We start from the raw sequence: 23,531 nt of genomic DNA, 5'->3' as shown, positions 1-23,531 counted from the left end.
TTTTAAATGAAGAACTTTAACAATAAAAAAACTTTAAATTTTTTTGTTAGTTTATTATATATCAGAACTCAAGTTTACCAAAAAAAAATATGAATGGAATCGTCTTCATTTACCTACCTGGTTTTGCCATAGTTTATATAAATAATGCTAAATGTAAAATAGGTTCTGTGGCTGCGTCATAATGAATCTACATGACAATGCGCAATGTGACATCGCAGTGAGTTCACATTTACTGACTAGTTGATTGTGCACACTGCCACGCCGTATCTCATTAGTTCAGTTTGTTACCGGTGTTTCCATAACCATAGAGTCCGAAATACAAATTGACACAGTCTTGTTTGGGGTCAGCCGGATTTGAACTAGCGTTGTTTGTTGTAGCGTTATATGTGTAGTAAACCACAAGGCTGTGACACACTCTTGCTTCTGTTTAAAAGTATTCGCAATAAAACCCATGATAGGTAGGTAACCCTGTGTAAATGTATTCACTTATGAACTAATTGTGTCTACGGGTCCAGATTTGGCATTTAGTCTTCTTGTCAGTCGTGCGACTGTATGCACGACTGTAAAACTGTTACTTCTGTAACTTAATAGATAGGAATGAAAACTATTTATTTATGTGTTTTTATTTATTATTATTATTATTAGATATAGAACAAAATAATGAGGTACATGTTATTTTTGAGATAAAATATTGGTATTTTCTTGAACCAACGCATACTATACGGAACTGTGCGTTGTAATATAATGCTTAGCAAGTAGCTACAGCGTAATTACCTACTATCTTATAACTAATTAGGTACCTATTATTATTATAAAAATATTTAATATATATAATAAAATATAATTCATATCCCGTTTCAAACAAATTATGTAACAATGCTGATATTTTTCGTATTATGTATATAAGTAAAATTATTCAGATATTATATACCTATTTTTTTTACTTATGTGCCTACTACACAAACGTACCAGTTCGTGAATAATTATAGCTGCTTGATTGGAAAAAAATAGTACATATGGAACATACACAAAAAGAAAATAAATTGATTAAGACGACATTATAATAAAAATTCCTCTGTACTTAGGTACCTACTTCATTCACGACTAGATAATTTTATTGTAATTTTGACTTCAGTTAATACAGAAAGTTAATAAAAACAGTGATTCAAAAATATCAGGACCTTATTCCCTAATATTACACATATAATAATTTAAAGAATGTCAATAGGTAGTAGTATATTTGAAATCTACATAGAAGGAATGTCATTTGCTGCACAACATACAAAGCTAAATTCCAAGTTCTAAAAACTATAATATACGAAACAGTTATATATAATAGGTACAGGAATTCTGAAGGTTGTTTAATTTTTAATAATTAATACACACCCTTTGAACTTTGTCTATCAATCTCTGTCCCGTAGTGCTCTATATTTTCTTTGTAAAAGAGAGGAAGCATGTTCGATTTCTGAACGACAAAAATTTTGAAAAGATACATCTATACATTACTACATAGTGTTTGCACCGCTTATGTTCACAGTACAAAAAAAACTGGAATCGAGCAATATGGGTGATTTATTGTAACATTATATAAACTTCTAGATTCTTACGTTTTATTCTTTTATAATACATTTAAAAAAATAGTTGTACCGCAGCATATTGAAGTGGGCGTTTTTTGTCCTCATAACAGACACAATTTCATAATCATTACTTGGACAATTACTCTTCCCATTCGCAACTAATGAGATTTATCGTAGGTATCCTTGTGTTGGTAGCCGCTTACGTAACCTGATCCGTCCACGACGTCCTTCCTGCCGGCGATGCCCTTTCCTTTACCGGTCTCATCGAAGCGTTGTTTGTGAGAACCAGTGTACTTGGTAGTGTCTGTCAGCCTGTCAACTGCCGCAGCAGCTGCCGGCGACTTAGTCACCTACAATAGCAAAGATGTATAATATTCTCACACCACAATTATATTTACCTACGCAAATGCTGTTTTTTAGTAGGTATATGTAAGGTAAAATCAAAATCTCTAGTGCAATCTAACATACTATAATCACCTATTTATACGTAACTAGGTACTCACCCCGGCCTGGCACGGGTGTACATGTATTATATAATATATAAAAAAACGCATCAAATTCCGTAGTTTTAAAGATATAAGCATACATAGGGACAGACAGACTGCGACAGCGACTTTATTTTATACTATGTAAATTAAAATAATAAGTAATTTTTAACCCCCGACGCAAAAATAGGGGTGTTACTTTGATGTGTCTGTATATCTGTGGCATCGTATCTCCTAAACGAATGGACTCATTATAATGCGGTTTTTTTGTTTGAATGCTGACTTGATGGAGCGGTTATTAACTACATTTATTAGAGATTTTATGATTCGGGGGTTTATTACAATTTTATAATTATGTACCTATAACTTGAAGTTGTTATAGGAACAGTCTATTAGGTGTATTATAAAAATGATAATCAAATTCAACCACTCACGTGCGATGACACTCCAGGCTGTCCGCAGGTAGTCAGCTTCCTTTTTATTTCGTCAAGTTCAATCTTTTTGCTCTTAGCCAGGTCATCAAGGAATTTTGAATAGTCTTCAACGCCAACTTTCAAAGTCTTGAGTTTCTTGAAGTGTATTGCTGTGTCTGTAGTTGTGATCTTTTTCCCATCTATAACTTTCGCTTGTTTCATCCACTTGTCGCTTTGTGATAGTGTAATTTGTTTACCATCTGATTTTGGGTCGCCAAATTTAGAAAATGCTTTGAAAGCATCCTGAAACATCAATTTTAAGAATATTAATACGTATATCCACAATATCCAGTGTCTAACCGAAACTAAATTTTATCATCGAAACTGAAATACTTTCCGTTGCGCTCGAAACTAAAACATATAAACTACTTTTGTAAATCTTTTGTAGTATAACTTTTATGTAAGTTTCTATTGAAGTAAATATATGATACGTTGTTGAAATTAATATAATTTAAATAGGATAGATAGATTTAATCCTTTGGCCGTCTCATAGGTCTATATATTGTTTTTTTGCAACAAATTCTGCAGTCTTAGAGGCTGTAGTCTTAGAGTTGTTATATGATAACGTTATGTATGATCAATATTAATATTGGAAAAATCTATACCTATTCTAAATTTCTAAATGTAGAAATATCATATCTTATTATTAGTAATAGCTCTATATGCATACAAAATGTTAAAACCAATACATTCGTGGTCGATATGTATATTTACCATGTAGCCAAACTACATGGTAAATGTTTTGTGTTTTGTAGACATAATATACAAACAACGTGAAGTATTATATAATAGGTGAGTATAGATTTACCTTAAACGGTATAGCGTTGTCATCCTTAGTAGCGGTTCCATTGGCTGCTCCAGCGGCAGTCCCGTTTTCCAGCTTGACGTCCTTCACCTCCTGTGTAACCTGCTCTACGGCGTCTTGTGAAGACATTTTTCTTTACTTTATATTCTGAAATACAATAGGATTTCTGTTATTAAATCTTAAATTGGGACTGCTCGCCGTATTGCTAGTAATGTTGGATACGTTTAACCCTAGTAAGTTAACCACCACGGGATTCTCCCTCGAATTTTGGTTAATTCCTTGTAATTTTGCCATTTTTGACTAACCAGATTTCATTTATATCCTATCATCATATCCACTGGTGCCCCGCCAGTATGCCGTTTGTACAGGCGGATACACTATACCATTTTCATCCATTAATGGAAAATATAATTAATTATCATAGCATAGTAAACATTCATATATATAGTTGTATACTATATACCTACAGATGTAATTACTATATTAACTTGTGTTATTACTTCCGTATTCTGTAATTTCAGTTTCCTCAACCGAATTAGAGCTCGCAAAGCACACCAGGCAGCGACTGAAATTGATGAGACAGAAGTAACCACGCAGACTTAATTGTCGTCGATAATTAATAAATACAATATATATTATATTGCGTTTTTTGCATTTTCTCTGATATTGAATTTAGTCAATTATAGGACTGAATGCTTGGACCACATTTCTTATTTTTGAATAGGTAACTTAGTCTGTAGTAAAATCATAGTAACATGGTCTAATTTAATTACATTATAGGTTATTACCCATCTACCAAATTAATAAAGATTCATAAATTGAAATCGTTCATTATTATATTACGCACCCGCGCCACGAATGACCCGGAAAAATTATTCGTGACCTATCTACATATATATAAATATAGCTATTCCAACGTCAAGGCAACATTACTAACGACTGGGACAGGAGTGATGTCATACCAAATATTCAAACATACAATTCCTACCTACCTATCGCATTATCACACACGCTAGATTCACGGCGGCTTGCGTTTGGACGCTAAAAGTGGCAATTACATCACCGACCTTGCAACGTAGCGATTGCCGTAAACTTGTAAACATCAGCTGAGATTCAAACTTAACGCGCACTAAAATGTAAACGGCTATCAATGAATAAATAATACATACAGGTTCACAGGTGAGTTGGTAGGTAGGTACACTAATATAAGTGTAAGTGTAAGTGTAAGTCTATCTTAATTGGTTGCGGGTTGCGGGTTTGATTATCACAGAACTAATATTAGTATTCAAATCTGTAGGTATGCTATTTCCATGGTGCTTTTCTGTGTAATATAATTGACTTAGGGGTACTAAATAGACATCATAACAGGGCCTCTAACATTATGTTATTTAATGATATCCATCAGTATCTATCTGGAACTCCTTTCTATCTGCCAAGCCTGTAAAACGTACAGACTAGGCAATGAGAACGAAGTTCCTGATTCTACTAATATACTTCTATACCTTTCACACTACTAATATAGAGCTCCATTCACTTTGACTACACCATATTTAAAGAACTAAGAGTGGAGAGGCTCGTAGATAGTTAATATATATATTTTAATAAATATTTTTCTCTACGAGGTGAAAGGATTTTATATAAGTAACAGATTTATTCATAAAAGAATTAGAAAAATATATAGCTGATTACTCTATCTAATTCTAAATAAATCTTTAATTACGTTTGTAAGCCAACCTTGGAATAAATTCTGAAAACAATCTGAAACCAGAAGTGCCCACTTCAATAAAACCTGACATAAATAGGTGTGGGAGCAGCAACAATGAGCTATTAGGTACACCTCCGCACATAAATATATGGGTGGGTGCACTGCTGTGTGATCTAGACTAAATGATATGACCTACAAAAGGAATTAAAGATGTACTAAACTGCTAGGCATACGATTATTCACAATAGTTTATAAATATGATCGTTTATAAATTATCACTGACAAGGTCAATTCATGTTATATCTAAAATACTACAGATTATCTTCTAACGCATTCTTTTTGGTATACGTATCACATGGCTACCGTAATTTGTTTTGAACGAATGAAATTAGATAAGTACCTACCTATTTATATTTATGCGACCTCTAAAAAGAAGACGCTCCTTAAAATAATATATAAATATACAATCTCTCCGTCAAAACAGAATTGATGCTTTATTATACCAGTTTTAACGTTTCAACTGGATAATTTTCATGGAAATTTTTGCCACTAATGAGAACACGGTTTTGAAAATAGTAAGTAGGTACCAAATATTATCAAAGTAGGTAATCCATAAATATGGCGGCAACGCTTAGTTACTGTCTAGTATTTATAAAATATTATAGTATCTATCTATTGTTCTGTGTATTCAATACCTAAAAAGTCGCACTGCGGAATCCAATTGTAACATCACCTTCCGCCACAAAGGTTAAGAAATGTGTTTTCCAAGGATATCCTTTCAACTTGTAGACTAAATCAAAGAGTTTCAATCACTTATGTCCTTGGTAGACATACCCAGTCAGATACACCAAGTCAAAACTTAATATGTATGGAAGGCGAAAAGATGAGTAGGTGTAAAATACCTTGAACTATCTAAAACAAATAACTGAAAATTATATGCAGTATTCGTACATTTGACGTAAGTAAATAAACATTTTTTTATAAAAACATAAAACACTGATATATTCCAAAGGATCAAAACGGTAAATGCGCTCACCACTCATTTTAAAAAACGGACATCAGAGAAGAAGGGGTCTCAAGTAATGTTTAGATTGAGCCTTGAGCTATATCTAAATTTTTCATATTTCAGAATATTGACTGTAGTATTATAACATTACCCATGTAGCACACAAACCACAATCATCATTACTATTATTAATAAATGCACCAAACGATAATTTCTTAGTGTAACCTACTCTATAATCCCATAAGCTGTGGTCGCCTACATTAATTATCAGAATAGTTCGTTATTGGTGCCATATCAGCATGCATTATAGTTAGCCGTTCCTACATAGCTGTAAATTTTACAATAACGAATATATACCTACGTAGTTATATGTTATATATTATACTTAACCAAAATTTCAAGTTGATAGGATGCGTCATTAAGATATTTTTATAATTTAGACTGAAAAAATAATAAAATTCATACCTAGTACCTTAGGGTCTAAATGTATGTAATGTAAGTAATATTGTCACTTTTTCACGCAAATGCTACTGAATGGATTTTAATGAAACTTTACAATAATGTAGTTTATACAATGTAGTGTGTATGTGTATGTGTTATATAATGTAGTTTATACTTAAACTTTACAATAATGTAGTTTATACACTGCTAGTATCTAATAGTAAAGTAATTTTAGATGAATAAGTATTATTTATTGTGTACGTACTTGTACTTTTAATATTATTCCTTAGGTACGTGATGGGGGTGCGGACGTCGACTCGTGCTCGTGCCACTAGGTTTGCATGCCACCGCTCCGACCTACTTTTAGTTAACAGCGTATTATGCGAGTCCAGACGTTTATTTGTTCATTTATGTTACTATATTTACTGTATACCTAGAGCTCTCATTCTCACATCGACTACTGGCGCCACCAACTAAGACTGCATTGTACCTACCTGACTTTATGTATTACACCTATCATTAGATATGTGTGCATTCTACCAATCTAATCTTATCTCACCAGCTGTGACAAGACTTGATACAATTATGTATATGTTGAAGAAAAATATTAAAAGTTACATAACCCTGAATGGAATAAGCGATAATTATTAGTAATAGTTATAACCCACAATCACATCAATTCCTAATTAGGTAATAGGTACCTGTGTCTCTGCAAGTGTGTGTGAAATGACGTATCGAGTTATATTTTTCTATTCTAATAGACCCAAAAAAGTTCAGTGAGATTATATAGAATAGATAGATACTTTCACAATAAAGACTAGCGTAATATCAAACATCCTAAAGAAGTACGAGTACCTATATAGGTACCGGGATATAATATAACATGCTAAACAATTATGGGTGTAAATTTACTATACCTAATCAGAAATTATAATTTATATACGTTACGTTTACATGTATTATCTATTTTCCCAAATTAAATAGTAGGTAGGTACCTACGTACCATTTTATACCGCGTTATATTCCCGTCGGGATATTACGTCCTCTAGTCGATAGAGATGACGTCATCTGCGACAACATCGCGTATTTAATCATTCAACGTGAGTCATTTCTGCTAAAATAATATATCTACTATCCGCAATTTTTAGGTACTACTTGACCAGATATTGTTGAACTACAGTATTGCCGTATAATTTCAGATTTAAATAACTCTGTAAATTTTATAACAGATATACGTCACTGCAACATGATAGGTACTTAGATGTTCCTAGTATCGTATATATTATATGTACGGTAATATATATATAGATAGGTCTTTTTGACTTTAAAAGCAATTATGTACTAAACTCTACCACTTGGAGCTTAAAGCTGCTAATTTGATTGATAGAAATTGAAGTCTAATGTTAGATTGATTTAGTAGAGTCCTATATACCAAATAAAATCTAACATTATACATTAATACTTCTGAAAAGAGACCCGTACTCCATTCGTATAACTGCTATTTTACCTAGAAAATGTATACTGTCAAGAGAACCTAAAGAAAACATTAGCAATGAATATCAACCTAAATTTGTAATATAATATCAACATTAAATATAGACGGTTGAAAAATAGGGGAAATATGGGTAAAGCTGGAACGCCAGCACGTTCGAGATTGGAAATAGCTACATAACCAGTAGTCATCTGGAAGAAATTAAGGATGACCTGCATAATATACAATAACTTGGAACAATTTTATGTATTTGTCTTTGTGGCATTGTTATATTCTTCTTGTTACACATTCTCATTATATCTAGGTACAGATCCAATAGGTACTCACTGGTTACTTATGTAAACTATAATACATGACATGAAAACATAATAGGAACAATTGATGACCTCCAGTGGCATAGCAGTAACTTAGCACAGTGATTAAACAAATCGAGTCACGTATAAGTAGACATGTACAGACCCTGATATAAAATTTTCTAATTTGGTTTGGTTCTAGGACTGCGTACCAACATTTTAATTATTTACCTACTCGTACCGTAAAGTAAACTGTATATATGTACTGTAATTCAAGATAATATTAATGTACAGGCCAGATATAATATAGTTATTTACTCAAATTTTATAATTACTATAGGTATATAATTAATTAAAGTATTTGCTCCTCTAAACAATTTAATCATGACAAAAATGATAATGCTATGATTTTAACCAAAGCTCAGGCAACAAAAAATACATCAAAATGTGTTACTAAAATATCGTTTACCTACCAAGCGCAATAAAATATTGAAGAATTTAAAACCACAATTTGGTTGATTAGTAATTGGCAAGCGACAAGACAGAAACTTAACTAAACTTGTTATCTATGTACCTATATTACGAATACAATTGAATACTTTGTTAATTAATACATATATGTATGTAACATTTAAATTACTTACTTGTACGTAGAATAACTAGGTAAAAAAGTTAACTTCAAAAGAAATGCAATGACTTTAGTTGTCTGTAGCAAAATCATACATTGCCGCTCCTAATTTTAATCAATATAGTACTGGATGACAGAGATGGCAATAAAAAGTTAAGAGGTGCTTAAGTACCCGAAAAGATCCTATATTATTTTGAATATTCATATTTTTCTTTTCTTAATAATTCGGGAAAATACGGCGCAATATATCGATAAATTTCAGATTAAAAAATAATAGTTAAGAAGATACGCAAGATTTAACAGATCTATTATTAAAGAAAGATATAATTAGGTATGCAGCAAAGTAAATTTTACATCTTGAAAGATAACCCTATTAAAATTTGACTGTAGACTCTCTTCTACGAATTAGTTTATGATCAGCATGCAGTGGTATATTATTAAGGTAGGTATAGTATGCATATAAGAATAAGAATTCTTTATTTGAAATATGGCGTATACAAGTGATCTTAAATTAATAACATTTGTGCTACACATGTATATTATGCACGTTTAAGGTATGATAGGTATTCCCTAGGCAGTTATTGAGACGCAACATACCTACACCAAACATTATGCAACGTTTCCAAACAACGTAATTCACACTCTGCAAACAATGTGCGTCTTTTTAAATGTATCATGCATAAAATACTGACAATCTCGGCAGAATGTAGAGCCAACAAAACAACATTGGACTGAACTTTGTCTGAAGTCTGGTGTATACAAAACAAAAACATAAAAATACCGCCTATTAAAGAATCTCATCATTTTGATAGTCGGTTTAAAATTTTTCGTGATTCATACGCATAGAGCTGGCAAGACGAATATCCCATAATACTAGAGAGCAATTTGCTTTTACATTTATTTTGAACATAGTTATATTATATGGATAGGCCAGATCAAAATTAACAGATACGATATTGCCGTATTCCAAAGATAGTGACAAAGGGAAATCTGGAAAGTGAAATAGCGTGCAAAAACCCAGACAGGGTGTGAACGGCCTTGCAAGTTTCTATATTGGAGTTGATAGCTAACAGCTAGCTCTACATAAACTTTCCCTGTTTGTTACGCCCGCTTTAAACTGTGATGTTACCATGGCATAACCTTTTTTATGTAACTTTGATTAAATAACAATTTATACGCCTTTATACAAACTTATCGGCCATTTTCAATCGACTGACAAGGAAAGATATTTTTTATTTGACCGTGTTTAAACAGGTATTGTTTACATGATATCATTGCTAATTCTATAGTATAAAGATATTTTTAAATGGAAAAAATCTTTCTGTCTTGCAATAATGTTTCTTTATTTATTTCTGTACATATAATAGGCATATCCACATAATACTGAAATAATATTTTTACTTATGTAATGTAAATTAGCATTCGATTCGTAGCCTTTACACACAAAAGTTCGCAGTCTTTTTTTTATAATACTAGTGTTACGGTGTATAGATGATTAGCTAGGTATACATCGAGGCTATCACTACGTGCATTATGGTATAAGTGTTCATTTTAAATAAATAAATTTGATATAGTATGATGTAGGTACATGTGTAGTCACCCAACTTTCATTTGGATTAGTCCAACCATTTCTTAAATATGAAGTACATTTAAATTTAGTAGGATTGGTTACTAAAAATGACTCAAATACTACGTTTTTGATAAATCAATTAATATTTATACATATGTAGACGTATTATCAATATTATTAACATATTATGCCAACCCCATATAAAAGGGATAAGGAAGATGATCATGATGTAGACGTAGACCGGATTGTAATTAGAAGCTTGCAATATATAGATCTGACGCAACATTTGAAATTAAGACGGTGTTAAAAAAAGTATATAGGTAAGTATGTTAAAAAATAGATAGTAATCTTTTAAACCGAATACGACACAGAAGACAAAATGTAAGGAAATAATATAAAAGTAATATATATTAAATGAATCATTAAAAACGGGTACCATTATACCTACATATAATACAATAAAAACGAACAAAATCATATTTTTATGAAACATACAAAAATAGAAATATATATATGTATATACATAAATATCCCTACAAATATGTCTTAGTTATATTTTTAATATTATTTTCGTTATAGAATTATTTTTTAACTCCAGACACAAAACGAGGAGTGTGAGTGAGTTGGGACGTCCGCATATCGTGGGTATGTCTGCCTGAGGCTTTGTAGCTACTAAACTAATAGACGGATTATAATCGGATTTAATCTTTAAAAGCTAACATGATCGAGATGATTCTTTTCTGATCTACTATTTATTAGATTTTAATTCGGGGCTTACAATTTTTTCTTTATTCTATTATTAGGTATTTGTAGATAACTATATACATATAATTAATGCAGGCTTACAAAGAAACACAGGTAAAATGTACTAATTATATTATACTATTTATGTTTAATGAACTCGAAGTAGGTATAAGGTATTGTACTGATATAAAATATTTATCATTGATGCAACCTTCAGTTACAGGTTTCATAGTAATAACTGCAACATTGCGTAGAACAACACTCGAGATAAACATTTATCAAAGAGGAAACAAATGATATCGGTAATCACTTTTTACACGTATCTATTGTAATTAATAAAAAAACACTGAACGTTGTTAACGTTAAGTATTTCGAAAGATCCCGGCTTAACAAAACCCACAATCTTTCCGATTCTGTTATTATCGACATCATACTGATTATTAGCAACGTTAGTTAGTAATTTCTATTTTATCTAGGTAATTAGAACTTACTCAGACTCTAGTACACTGTTACTACTATTATACAGCGACTCTAGTCTACGTTTCTTAAATAGATCGAGGGCAGTTTTAGCTATCTACTCCTAAAATTGGGGTGCGCCATGGGGGATGTGCGAGGCAGCGTTTACACCCCTGCGATTTCTTTGTTTTTGGCAGTCGACATTTAAGAGGTTAGAGACGTTATTGATGTTGTATTTTATTTGAAAATAAATTGAAATAAACCAGTGAAGATAATCAACAGTATATTTTGTAAAACAGTTTGGACGAATTCTGCAATACTGTTCTAAAATGGTCTATATTTTATTATACATTACATAAACAAAAATAAATATTGACTTACATCAATTAAGCAGAAAGAGAAGATAAAAGTTCCTATGAGATCACATAAACCAAGTTCTATGGTAAATACACTAGTACTACGGCGGCGACGGCGCTCGTCTTTCGTAGCTCTACAGATACTGGCGCGCGCGAAACTCCAGTCCCGCCGCGTATGTTGTATACAAGCAAGGCCCGGCGGGCGAAGCGACCCTGTATTATGAGCAAGATCAGCCAATGTACGGCTCGTATCACACAACGCAAAAGAACGACGCATGCGCGGAAAGTGCTTTCCAAAATATAGGCCACAAGACCTATAATGGAAGGGTAGGTCTCTGGAGTGTTCTCGCCATTATTGTTAGCAAATAGATTTTATTGAGTGTTGATGTGACAGACCTAAACTTAACTGGCATTTGTTGGCTGTTGTCAGGAATATTTTGGGTGCTATACTCACCATTCTTAAATTATTCCGTGTATTAAACAAATGGTATTGTCATTTCTCTACTTACATGACGAATTATGTACCTCGACCGAAAAAATCGTAATTTTTTCATTATCGATAAACATTGTGACATGAAACTATTTTTACGTCCAAATATCCATTATAGGCAATCGAGAATATTATTTGCTTGATAGTAAGCGACCATGTTACCGGATATTTGTAACAATAGATCATAAAATTTATTTATTATTTGTTCTAAATAAATATTAACTATGATTTTACCATTTTAGTAGATATGTAAATATATTATTATATATCTGATATGTTATTATATTATGGCATCTTATAATATAATTAGGTACTTACTAAAATTATACAGTTACGGGGTACATATATCTACCCCTATTTACAAAAGATACTCAATATGATAAATAGAACACAAATGTGACATATTCCAATAATGTAACTAAAACTCGTACGTCTACTTGATCGCCAGTATTATACTTTCAACAAATCTGCTTAACAGCAGAACTTTATTATTTAAAGATACCCACAGTGTCTCAGCCAGTTCAATCACTATTTACGTTCACGTTATATTCAAAGTTGCCTTCCTTATACCAAAAATAAACCGATAAGAATAATCGCGGTTCAAACAAACTCACTTTCGCATTCATAATATTAGTTATGACGTAGTAAATACAGTTTATTTTTATGGTTGCTACAGCACTCGTAACAGCTGCTTTTAAAAATCTCGATCTATCACATTGGCCTACATTTGCAACATTGCACGGAGGTAGTGTTGTTATTTACAATAATACATCTGCTTTCTTCATGTTGTTTTAAAATTGTGTTAGTTTTAGAATATATCTTGCGGTTGTTGTTATTTCGAAAGGTTCATCAAGGTTCCAGGCAAATGTAATGTAACATTCCTGGTGAATTTGATGGGCTAACTGACATGACCTCATGCTGGATGCGTATGATAACTTGATGTCCTTGACTTGAGGGCAAACCCTTAGCACAGGGTATTTCATTATAATCCTTTAAAAAAACTAGGTACATATATAGTGTACTAAAAAGTCCTCACATACATAGTAATTACAAATAAAACCATATACCACAGATATAAATAAATGGAGTAATGTATTTTTTTCTAAGATTTTATGTCTGTCCGACACTAAACGACATATTAAACGTGCTACTGTAATAATAGAGTCAGTCCAGGCAAAATTGCGATTAAAATTGGAAAGTATTGACATCACACACAAGGTCTCTGTATAGAGAACGAATTCTGAAAAACACCTATTAATATCGTAATTTTATTACGTAGACACACTCCTCTTAAGCTATAAAATATACACAGACATACACTAAAATAATAACATCTATATTAAAAATGTTTAACAGATTTATAAAAACGGCTTTACAGATTATATTTTTTACAGGAACTAGTTCAAATATAAATTAACAACATTTGGAGCTTTTACAATACATTACAATATGATATATGCAATCCTGTAACAAGACGGACCTGTTTCAAAGTTGCTTTGTATAGGAACACTTGTTGCAAACAGTTAGCTTTCAGGTTCTTGGCATTAAAAGAAGAAAGAAAAGAAACATCGGGATCAACGGACATACATTTATTAATTATTATTTTGTCTACTTACAAATTATACCATTGCAATTCTCGCATTATCAAATCCCTAATCCAAATAAAACATATTTGTTTTAAATAAATATTATTCAATAAGCGAAATATACTACACTGTACTCTTATCTTATCACAATTGTATTGTTGATATATGTTTGTACTATAATGCGTATTTCATACAATAAATATATAACAAATATACATGTACAAACATTAAATGAAATAATTGCACTATGACGGTATTAGAGATAGCAAATCTCCTAATTTCGGCAAGACAACATCAGGCAGTGGTGGCTTTTTTTCGCTGCGAATTCTCTCCAAATCCTTGGTAGATGTCACACCAGATAGAACTAGAAGTGTCTGAAAACCACAGCGTGACCCAAACTCAATATCTGTACTGCACCTGCAAAAATAAACCATCACTTATAAAATACAAGTAGACTTAGTACTTGTACAATACTAGCTGCATGAAGCAAAAATGTCCGCAATAGATAGTTCAGACTTTATTACGCGTTGACATCGTACTAATGAAAGACTCATTTAATGACGATCTCGGTGGTCTAGAGGTTACTTAGCACTCTGCTTTGCGCTGGGAGCAAATATACGTTTGTAATGATTTGGGTGTTTTCTATGTACATTACGTATTAATTTTTAAAAAATGTATTTAAGTATAAGTTCTCTAGTACCCATGAGACAAGCTCGGCTTAGCTTGGAACTAGACGGCGCTGTGTGAATTGACCAGGATTATTATTACTGTTATTACTACGGTTTTCGTGGTTTTATTATGTAAATTGAAATGCATGAAAAAGCTGGCGACACTTAAATTCAAAACAAACTTAAATTCTAAAATAGTTACCTATCACCGATCATTAAAGTTCTTCCTGGATCAAGACCAGAAGACTCGAGAAATTTCCTGACATAAGCATGCGGCTTTCCAAGTACTAGTGCCTTCCTTTCGGAACATGTTTCCACGGCTCTTACCAACGTGCCCGTACCGGGCACAACTATTGAATTTGATTTAGGAAACCTTTCATCTGTATTGGTAGCTATGAAGAGACATTCTTCAGAAGACAAGTAAGAAGCAGCCTTCATTAATTTTGGATAGCTGATATGTTCATCAAAGCCCACAACTACTGCTCCTACTTCAGGATCAAGTTCTGATGGCTTCATTGATTTGAAATCTGGTTGCACATGGTCAGGCTACAAACATATTTACAAAAGCAACATAATTATTTCCAATAATTACATGACTTATACAGTCATCATCATCATCATCGCAGCCCGGAAGACGTCCACTACTGGACATAGGCCTCCCCCAAAGATCTCCACGACGATCGGTCCTGTGCTGCTCGTATCCAATGCCTTCCAGCGATCTTGACCAGATCGTCGGTCCACCTTGCTGGAGGCCTTCCCACGCTGCGTCTTCCGGTCCGTGGCCGCCACTCGAGGACTTTACTGCCCCAACGGCCATCTGTCCTACGAGCTATGTGCCCTGCCCATTGCCACTTCAGAGTCGCAATTCTTCGGGCTATGTCGGTCACTCTGGTTCTTCTGCGGATCTCCTCATTTCTGATTCGATCACGCAGAGTAATTCCGAGCATAGCCCTCTCCATTGCCCTCTGAGTGACTCTGAGCTTGTTGATGGGGCCCATAGTTAGCGACCACGTCTCTGTTCCGTAAGTCATCACTGGCAACACACATTGGTCGTAAACCTTCGTCTTGAGACACTGCGGAAATTTGGACGAAAAGATATATCGGAACTTCCCGAACACTGCCCATCCGAGTTGGATTCGACGATTGACCTCTTTCTCGAAATTGGATCTACCTAGTTGGATAGTTTGCCCTAAGTATACGTAGTGATCGACAATTTCGAGTGTAGAATCTCCGATTTTTACGGGAGCAGGTACGACATGGACGTTTGACATAATTTTCGTCTTGTCCATGTTCATTTTAAGACCTACTCCTTGTGAGACTCTACTGAGGTCTTCGAGCATTTTGCTAAGGTCTTCCAGGGTCTCAGCCATGACCACGATATCGTCGGCAAATCGAAGGTGATTGATATACTCGCCGTTAATGTTGATGCCCAGCCCGCTCCAGTCCAGAAGCTTGAAGACATCTTCCAATGCAGCGGTAAACAGCTTTGGCGATATAACATCGCCTTGCCTGACACCTCGCTGCAGTTGGATAGGCTTCGAATTCTGGTCGTGGTGGCGAACTGACATAGTTGCGTTTTCATACAAACATTTCAACGCTTCGATATATCGATAGTCAATTTGGCACCGCTGGAGAGACTGTAGCACAGCCCACATCTCGATCGAATCAAAGGCTTTTTCATAGTCCACAAACACCAACCAAAGTGGCAGGTTGTATTCTTCGGTCTTCTGAATTACCTGCCGCAGCGTATGAATGTGGTCTATGGTACTGAAGCCTTTTCGGAACCCGGCTTGTTCGGGAGGTTGGAAGTCGTCAAACCTGCGCGCGAGACGATTCGTGATGACTCTCGAAAACAACTTATAAACATGGCTCAGCAGTGTTACGGGTCTGAAATTCTTCAGAAGCGATTTGTCTCCCTTCTTGAAGACAGAACCACCACACCCCTTTGCCATGCTTGAGGCGTTCTGCCTTCGAGGATGACAGAGTTGAATAGCTTCTGGAGGATTCGTAAAACAGGCCTACATCCAGCCCTCAGAAGCTCAACAGTAACTACATCATCGCCCGGCGCCTTGTTGTTTTTAAGTTGTTTAAGAGCCATACCAATCTCGTACAGGCTGACGTCCGGGATATCTTCGGCATAGTGTCGGGTTAATTTGGCTCCAGGGTCTTTCGCCGTGTTGTTAACAGGTGCCCGTGTTGTCGTGTATAACTATCCATAGAACTGCTTAATTTCCCTCAAAAGTTCGGGTTTGGACGATACGATCCCGCCATCATCCGTCTTAAGTCGCGTCAGCTGGCTCGGTCCGGTAGCCAGATCCCTGTTAAAGACTTTTAAGCCCTTGTTTTTCTCAATAGCCTTCTTTACACAATGTGTTAAAGTGGCGTAAGTCACGAGTCAAGGACTTTGAGATCTGCCTGTTAAGCTGGATACTGGGAAGCGTCAGTCGGAGACTGCGGGACCATTCTTCACCTTTCATCCATCAGTTTAAGAGTAGAGATAGATATTTTTCCGGTTCTTTCTGCGCGACGGGTTTTGAAGTGCTTAGACCCAGCCGCACGGACAGTTTCCACGAACCTGTTGTTGTAATCATCCATGTCAACGCAGTCACCAAGGCATTCGAAACGGTTTTGCAATTCTAGCTGAAAGCTTTCGGGGTTTTGGATCTGTATAGATCGCTAGGATCGATGTAAGCCGGAGCCTAGATTTCACCAGTCGTTCGAGTTTAAGATTCAGATTCAGTGTGCCTCTTACCATCCGGTGATCGCTTCCAATTTTGACGGCATTGATCACAGAGACATCATTGAAAATCTGTCTTCTCGTTGACAAGATGAAATCTATCTCGTTTTTTCTGGCACCATCGGGACTAATCCACGTCCATTTCCGGTGTTCAGGCTTCCTGAAGAAGGAGTTCATCATAAAGAGGCTCTCCTTCTCCATGAAGTCGGCCAGCATTTGACCTCGGAAGTTCCGATCACCGATACCAAATTGCCCCACTCTCAGCACCACCGCTTCGTTTGCCCAATTTTGCGTTAAAGTCCCCCATGATAACGTTAAAATGAAAAAAATTGTACTATGTATGGCTCTGGAGATATCCGCATACATAGCCTCAACCTTATCGTCGGGGTGCGTCGAAGTTGGAGCGTACACTTGGATGACCTTCAACGAATACCGTTTGGTAATTCTGAGTATCAGGTACGCTACCCTAGTCGACACGCTCTCGACCTTGATAACATTATTCACAAGGGACTCGTGGACGAGGAACCCCACACCGCCTTGGGACAGTTGATCGCCCTCCCGGAAGTAAAGCAGATTGCCGGATTCAGGACTATAGAGTCCTCCCCCTTTCTTCGGACTTCAGATAATGCCACGACATGCCAGTGCAATCTGCTCAACTCTTCCTTCAGTTCAGTTAGCTTTTCGTCGGTCCGCAGTGTTTGAACGTTGTATGTTGTCAGGGCCAGTGGTCGTCGTTTCTGGTAGCCTGGTCTAACCCGGAGATTCTTCGCACCCCACAGTTTCCATGACCGCTACCATGGTCAAGACTAGCGGGGCCGCCGGGAACTGGGGGCCGGGGCCTTGGGTGTAAATGCATATGGGGGGATGTTGCCATAATCGCCACGCTTGGCATGCGGGTTGGCGATCGCAGTCTGATGGTATTTACTCAGTAGAACGCTGCTGCCCGTCCACTGGTCGATGTATCCCTTAGTCGCCTTTTACGACACCCACAGGAAGAGAGGGGGTGGTGCTATTCTTACGGCGACACCACACACAGACTTATACAGTAGCATAGCATTATCTTTCCCCGACTGAGACCAGTTTGAAATTCCAAGATTGGAATAAAGCATATTACTGAAATTTATAAAATTCTTAAGTTAGTGTTAATTGTACTACTTCTCCGACACGGTTTACCAATTTTTATGAAATTTTATATCTACCCTCAGTAGGTCTGAAAATAAGTTATCTATTATTTATACTGATGAGAGTGGCCCAATTTATTTTTTGGACAAACTTATATTCTTATATTTTTTACCCTTCTACCATAAATTCCTATTTTAATAACGATATTAATTTATATGGCAAATAATGTTTGCCTGATCTGCTTTTATATACACATTTTTTTTAATGAAATTTTGTTTTTTTCAATGCAGTTTAAGTTTTACTTAAAATCAAGATGATTGTGTGTATTAAAGAATATTACACTAATAATATTTATCATTTTAATAGTCCGTTAGTAACAACAACTAGAAGAATATAAAATTAAATTTGACTACTACTTATATTACCAGTAATCATATAGGTAAACACTTTTGTATTTAGTTAAAGAAAAAAATTCTTAACTTCTTTTTGAACCAATATCTGTAGACTAATACTCCAACTCATAACTTCTGGTTAAAATGTCAGCCAGTCAATATTTCCATGAGTAAGTAATAGAGTTCTACCAAATTAAATGATTACTAATAGAGTTCGTTTAAAAATAGAATGTAACTTACTCCAACACCAATATATCGTATGCCAACTGCTTTGAGTTCCTCCCCAATGCCATTGGAACCCAACAAATAAACTTTCTTAGTAAACCCAATGCCTTTAAGGTAATGTGCTACTAAGTATGCAGTTGACAGAATTTCATCCTGGAAACAGTTCATATTATAAATTGTAAAATATTTAAAGTAAGCAAGTGTATATTAAAACCAGATTTTTTCAAATGTATAACTATAGAATGGCTTCCCCTAAATGTAAATATGTGTGTTAAATTACACACATTTACGTTTAGTGTAGGCATATATGATATAAGTGTGTTATGTCAGATAGTCCATTGTGTCAAATTCACCAGGAATTACCCGCAATGACCTCATGGATGTAGATCTGATATTTGTATTTTGCTGGCAATGGTGGGTGGAGGGGAGCATTGCTCATTTAATCAATAAAAAAAAGTACCTGGGATGCAATAAACCCCAGCTGTTGTGCCTTAGCAGCAAAGTCACTACGAATTTTTGTTGAATTATTGGTGACATAAAATATCCGTTTCCCCTGTTTACGAAAATAATTTATAGTGTCTGCTGATCCTGGTATAGCTGTAGTGTCAATCCAAAGAACACCTGAAAACACCACATATAGTATAAAAAATATAAAATCATATGCTTATAATAAAATCACAAAATTGTGAGGAAGCAAAAACTGTCCGTTTATCAGTAATTGATGATTGCTACTAATATATATTTCATACTTGTTTCTCTTGGTCTAGTGAACAAATATACATTTACTTAGATGATTTAAATCAATTTAGTATTGTAGGGCAGATGTCCCGGTCCCGGCCATTTTAAGACTTTTGTCCACTTTGAGGCAATCATAATTTATAGTTTATCTTGCCAAGGACATATTGTTTGTAAAAAGTCAAAGAAAACATATTACCCTTGCATAACAAAACAATTTTATCATTAAACATTCAATAAATATTTATTAATAATAAAAAATAACCAAAAAGTGATTTTGTGTCATTTTTGGCCATTTCTCCCCCATTTCTGCACACGGTCCTGTGCCAGGCCATCAAAAAAATTAAACACATAATTTCAAAATATATTGTTTTTTATTAGTAAATTGCATTATATTTACATGTTATATTTACGATGTTTTTTATTTAAGTAGTTAAGTATCAAATATAAGAAATTCTAATCAGTCAAGTTCAAATTAAAGTGATATGAGGTAGGTAATACTAAGAACTACCTTATTACTTAAAAAATATACCTTAATCGAAAAAATAGGAACATCAGTAGTAGTTACAGTCTTTTGATTAACATCTTATACATATAATATTTTTATTAATTTTATCTTTGCATTAATAGCTAATTATTCACTTTTGCTTATCCCTCTAAAAAATTATACCTTTTCTAAATTTATCTTAATCTTTGCAATAGTTATAATTGTACTTATATTGCCAATTCAGTAGGTCAGTAAATTGTGTTACTTAATGTCATTGTTAGGTACTCAGTCTTGGATAAAAACTAAATATGAAGGTTTCATGTGTATATGTTAGGCAAAATTTTTTCCATTTCAGTAACTCTGAAGAAGCCTCTATTATTATGCTCGACAGGTGAACTTATAATTTCGACCACATCATGAACTGTATACCAAATTTTGTCTGGTCTTTCTGGCCATCGGAAAGTATTCTTTGTAGATAATATCATTGTGCTAATTTCGTAAAAAAATTTATCTTTATTCTTAATTCTCTCAGGAAAGTATTCCCCTTCATATTTAATAATAACATATGATCCTATTTTTAAGCTCTGATTACACTTTTCATTATTTATCTTTTTAGGTACCTGATTCAGAGGTAACTCTGATTTAGAACTTGTGTCATCAGTATCAGATTTTTTTCTTTTTTCTAGTCCTTTTTTTAGCATTTTACTTCCTTTTCCTATCCTTTTTTCATCATTATCACTCAGCTCAGCCCATTCACTTTCACCGCTTTCAATATAGGTTACCTCACTATCTTCTTCAGAAGACGAAATTTCTTTAGCTTTCTTTTTTTTTTTAGATTAATTTTTGGGCCTTTCTTATTTATGATGCCTTTTTTTTCTATTCTGTCTTTTTCAGTTGCTTTCATAATATCCCGCCATTTATTCGACGTAATAACTGAAGGTATATATATTGCGTTTCTAGTATTTTTAGGTATTACTTTTCCTGGATATAATACACAATCTTTCATTAAATCTCTAGCTGTTTGTGTGATAATTTGCAAATTTGATATTATTTAACATTTGTTCTCGTCAGTTTCAACTGCTGTTATTCCTGACGCAATTTCCTCTTGATTACAGGTATCCATATTGTTAATAGGAAATTATTAATAGTAGTAATGTAAAAGACAAAGTTTATCTATACAACCAATTAATCACAACTTCACAGCGCCTTTAGTTTAATTCTAACAGTGTATGCTTTGCACACCAAGTTAACTTTTGAATAGATAAATTTTTATTGACTTATTATCACTATTATACATTTCACCCAATTCAAACAAATATTTTTAAATTATAGGTTATCTGTCATTCTGATGTATAAGCCATATTACTATAATGTTTCATCAGAATCTGTTCAATAGTTTTTGCATGAAACAACAGACATCCATTCAACTCCCTAATAATCCATCCAAACTTATATATATTTACATATTTTTTATATTCCTGGATACAGCTTCCTCTAATCCCAAACTAAGCATAAATATACGTTTTTTTTTATATAAAAATATAAATCACCCAGACTAATACAATAACGAACATATTCATGTATCAAAAGTAACCGCTAGACCACAGAGGCCCTCAAATTATTAGTAGAAAGTAGTATAGTCTATTTTAGGGAATTATATTTATAGGGTACTATCAGTACCACTTACCATCACAATCAGTCAAAACAGTATCAAAGGAATTTAAAAATTCCTGAACTTGATCTTTCGATGCTTCGTATAGGTTAGAAACTGAAGATTTGAACATTTTATATGATGTATTAAAATTTTGTATTTGCTTCGTTTTTAAGGCATAATTCAAGAGACAAGTCTTATTGTATAAATTATTGTTCTTCAAGATTCTAAGCAACGATTTTACCATTACTTTCTTAATTGAAAAAATACAAGTACTGTATAAATAAAAAATGAAAAATAAATATGATTTTTCATAAAGAAGGAAAAGCCATCAGCCCTTTTGACACATTTGACATTCGAATTGACAGCCATTGACAATAGAGCTGGAATCTATTCGATTATGAAAAATTAATACGAGTTCCAACAGATATGCTTAAACTGGTTTACATCATATAATATAGCGCTTAATTCAATGAAAACAACAAACGTGTTTTTTTTAGCAAATGTAACGACATCTGTTAGATTGAGCTTTTACTCTCAGAAAAAATATACAATTGACTTTAACTCAAAGCTAGTACATTTTAGTTACTTCCATAGTAGAATGTCGTATGGTGTTAAAATATAGGAAAGAACTGCTGATGTAGAATCTATTATTATATTACAAAAACGAGCAATTTGTTTAATATTCAATTTACCCTGTCGTGAATCTCTTATGTTGGCCTATGTCCAGCAGTGGACGTCTTCCGGGCTGCGATGATGATGATGATGATGATGAATCTCTTAGAGAACAAATTTTCCTAGTTCTCAAAAAAGTAAGTACATGTTTTTATTATAAACTAGCTGTTCCCGCGACGTCATCCTCGTAGAAAATAACTTTATTTTTCTAAAATAAAAATAGTCTAAGTTACTCCTCATTACATCAGCTACCTGCCAAAAGAAAGTCCCGTCAAAATCGGTGCAACCAGCCATTTCAGAGATTAGCCGGAACAAACAGACCGATAGACAGACAGACAAAAATTGTGAAAATGTTATTTTAGTGTACGTACCGTATTTATATTCATATGCATCTAGTAAAAAACGGTTATTTCAATATTACAAACAGACACTCCAATTTTATTTATATGTATAGATTGACAGATAGTGTTTTGGATTTAAATGAAGCGAATTTTATGATCCTACATGTAGAAATTACAACAAAGCATGTTATAAAATAAACGGGAAATTGAATAACTATAATGCGTGGGTTTAATTACAATTTTAAGTTTTGTTGAGGTATATATTCGTCATGTCTATGTCAATAGGAAATTAACATAGTCATCAATGTTCAATATTCTGTTTTATATAACAAGGAGTGGTGGTTATAAATTTATTAATGATATATTGTAATTTAAATAATGTAAATTAAAT

At 33.9% G+C, this 23,531-nt stretch overlaps 2 protein-coding genes across 4 annotated transcripts; both read right to left on the bottom strand.

The window, feature by feature from the left end:
• Positions 1 to 813: 813 nt before the first annotated feature.
• LOC131848206 (tubulin polymerization-promoting protein homolog) lies at positions 814 to 12,188 on the bottom strand. 3 transcript variants are annotated; one of them, XM_059197989.1, is made up of 4 exons: positions 12,057 to 12,188; positions 3,344 to 3,487; positions 2,497 to 2,778; positions 814 to 1,927 (listed from the first exon to the last, which is right to left on the bottom strand). In XM_059197989.1, the coding sequence occupies exons 2-4, from the start codon at positions 3,467 to 3,469 to the stop codon at positions 1,736 to 1,738; spliced, it is 600 nt and encodes a 199-aa protein (XP_059053972.1). In that variant the 5' UTR covers positions 3,470 to 3,487; positions 12,057 to 12,188; the 3' UTR covers positions 814 to 1,735. The 3 variants fall into 3 exon arrangements, with proteins under 3 accessions (XP_059053972.1, XP_059053973.1, XP_059053974.1); XM_059197990.1 differs by lacking the exon at positions 12,057 to 12,188 and adding an exon at positions 6,758 to 6,977; XM_059197991.1 differs by lacking the exon at positions 12,057 to 12,188 and adding an exon at positions 5,289 to 5,307.
• A 1,907-nt stretch (positions 12,189 to 14,095) lies between these two features.
• Positions 14,096 to 22,478, bottom strand: LOC131848143 (glycerol-3-phosphate phosphatase). The gene is made up of 5 exons (XM_059197907.1): positions 22,161 to 22,478; positions 19,712 to 19,872; positions 19,267 to 19,404; positions 14,978 to 15,321; positions 14,096 to 14,524 (listed from the first exon to the last, which is right to left on the bottom strand). Exons 1-5 carry the CDS (start codon positions 22,369 to 22,371, stop codon positions 14,353 to 14,355), a joined length of 1,026 nt encoding a protein of 341 aa, XP_059053890.1. The 5' UTR covers positions 22,372 to 22,478; the 3' UTR covers positions 14,096 to 14,352.
• Positions 22,479 to 23,531: the final 1,053 nt, after the last annotated feature.

This window comes from Achroia grisella, unplaced genomic scaffold (assembly GCF_030625045.1).
Source record: "Achroia grisella isolate CSIRO2021 unplaced genomic scaffold, CSIRO_AGI_Agris_v1 utg546, whole genome shotgun sequence".
Taxonomy (NCBI): Eukaryota; Metazoa; Arthropoda; class Insecta; order Lepidoptera; family Pyralidae; genus Achroia; species Achroia grisella.
Note: the sequence above shows the minus strand (reverse complement) of the source record. Positions and strands in the feature narration are given on the sequence as shown.

What these genes read in the sequence shown, in the direction of transcription:
- LOC131848143 (XM_059197907.1), bottom strand. Translation starts at nt 22,371, where the DNA reads ATGGTAAAATCGTTGCTTAGAATCTTGAAGAACAATAATTTATACAAT. An exon ending in TGGGGTTTATTGCATCCCAG is followed by an intron (nt 19,405 to 19,711) that starts GTACTTTTTTTT and finishes AACTGTTTCCAG; the next exon opens with GATGAAATTCTGTCAACTGC. An exon ending in TACGATATATTGGTGTTGGA is followed by an intron (nt 15,322 to 19,266) that starts GTAAGTTACATT and finishes ATATGTTTGTAG; the next exon opens with CCTGACCATGTGCAACCAGA.
- LOC131848206 (XM_059197989.1), bottom strand. Translation starts at nt 3,469, where the DNA reads ATGTCTTCACAAGACGCCGTAGAGCAGGTTACACAGGAGGTGAAGGAC. An exon ending in ACAACGCTATACCGTTTAAG is followed by an intron (nt 2,779 to 3,343) that starts GTAAATCTATAC and finishes TTGATGTTTCAG; the next exon opens with GATGCTTTCAAAGCATTTTC. An exon ending in AGCCTGGAGTGTCATCGCAC is followed by an intron (nt 1,928 to 2,496) that starts GTGAGTGGTTGA and finishes TTGCTATTGTAG; the next exon opens with GTGACTAAGTCGCCGGCAGC.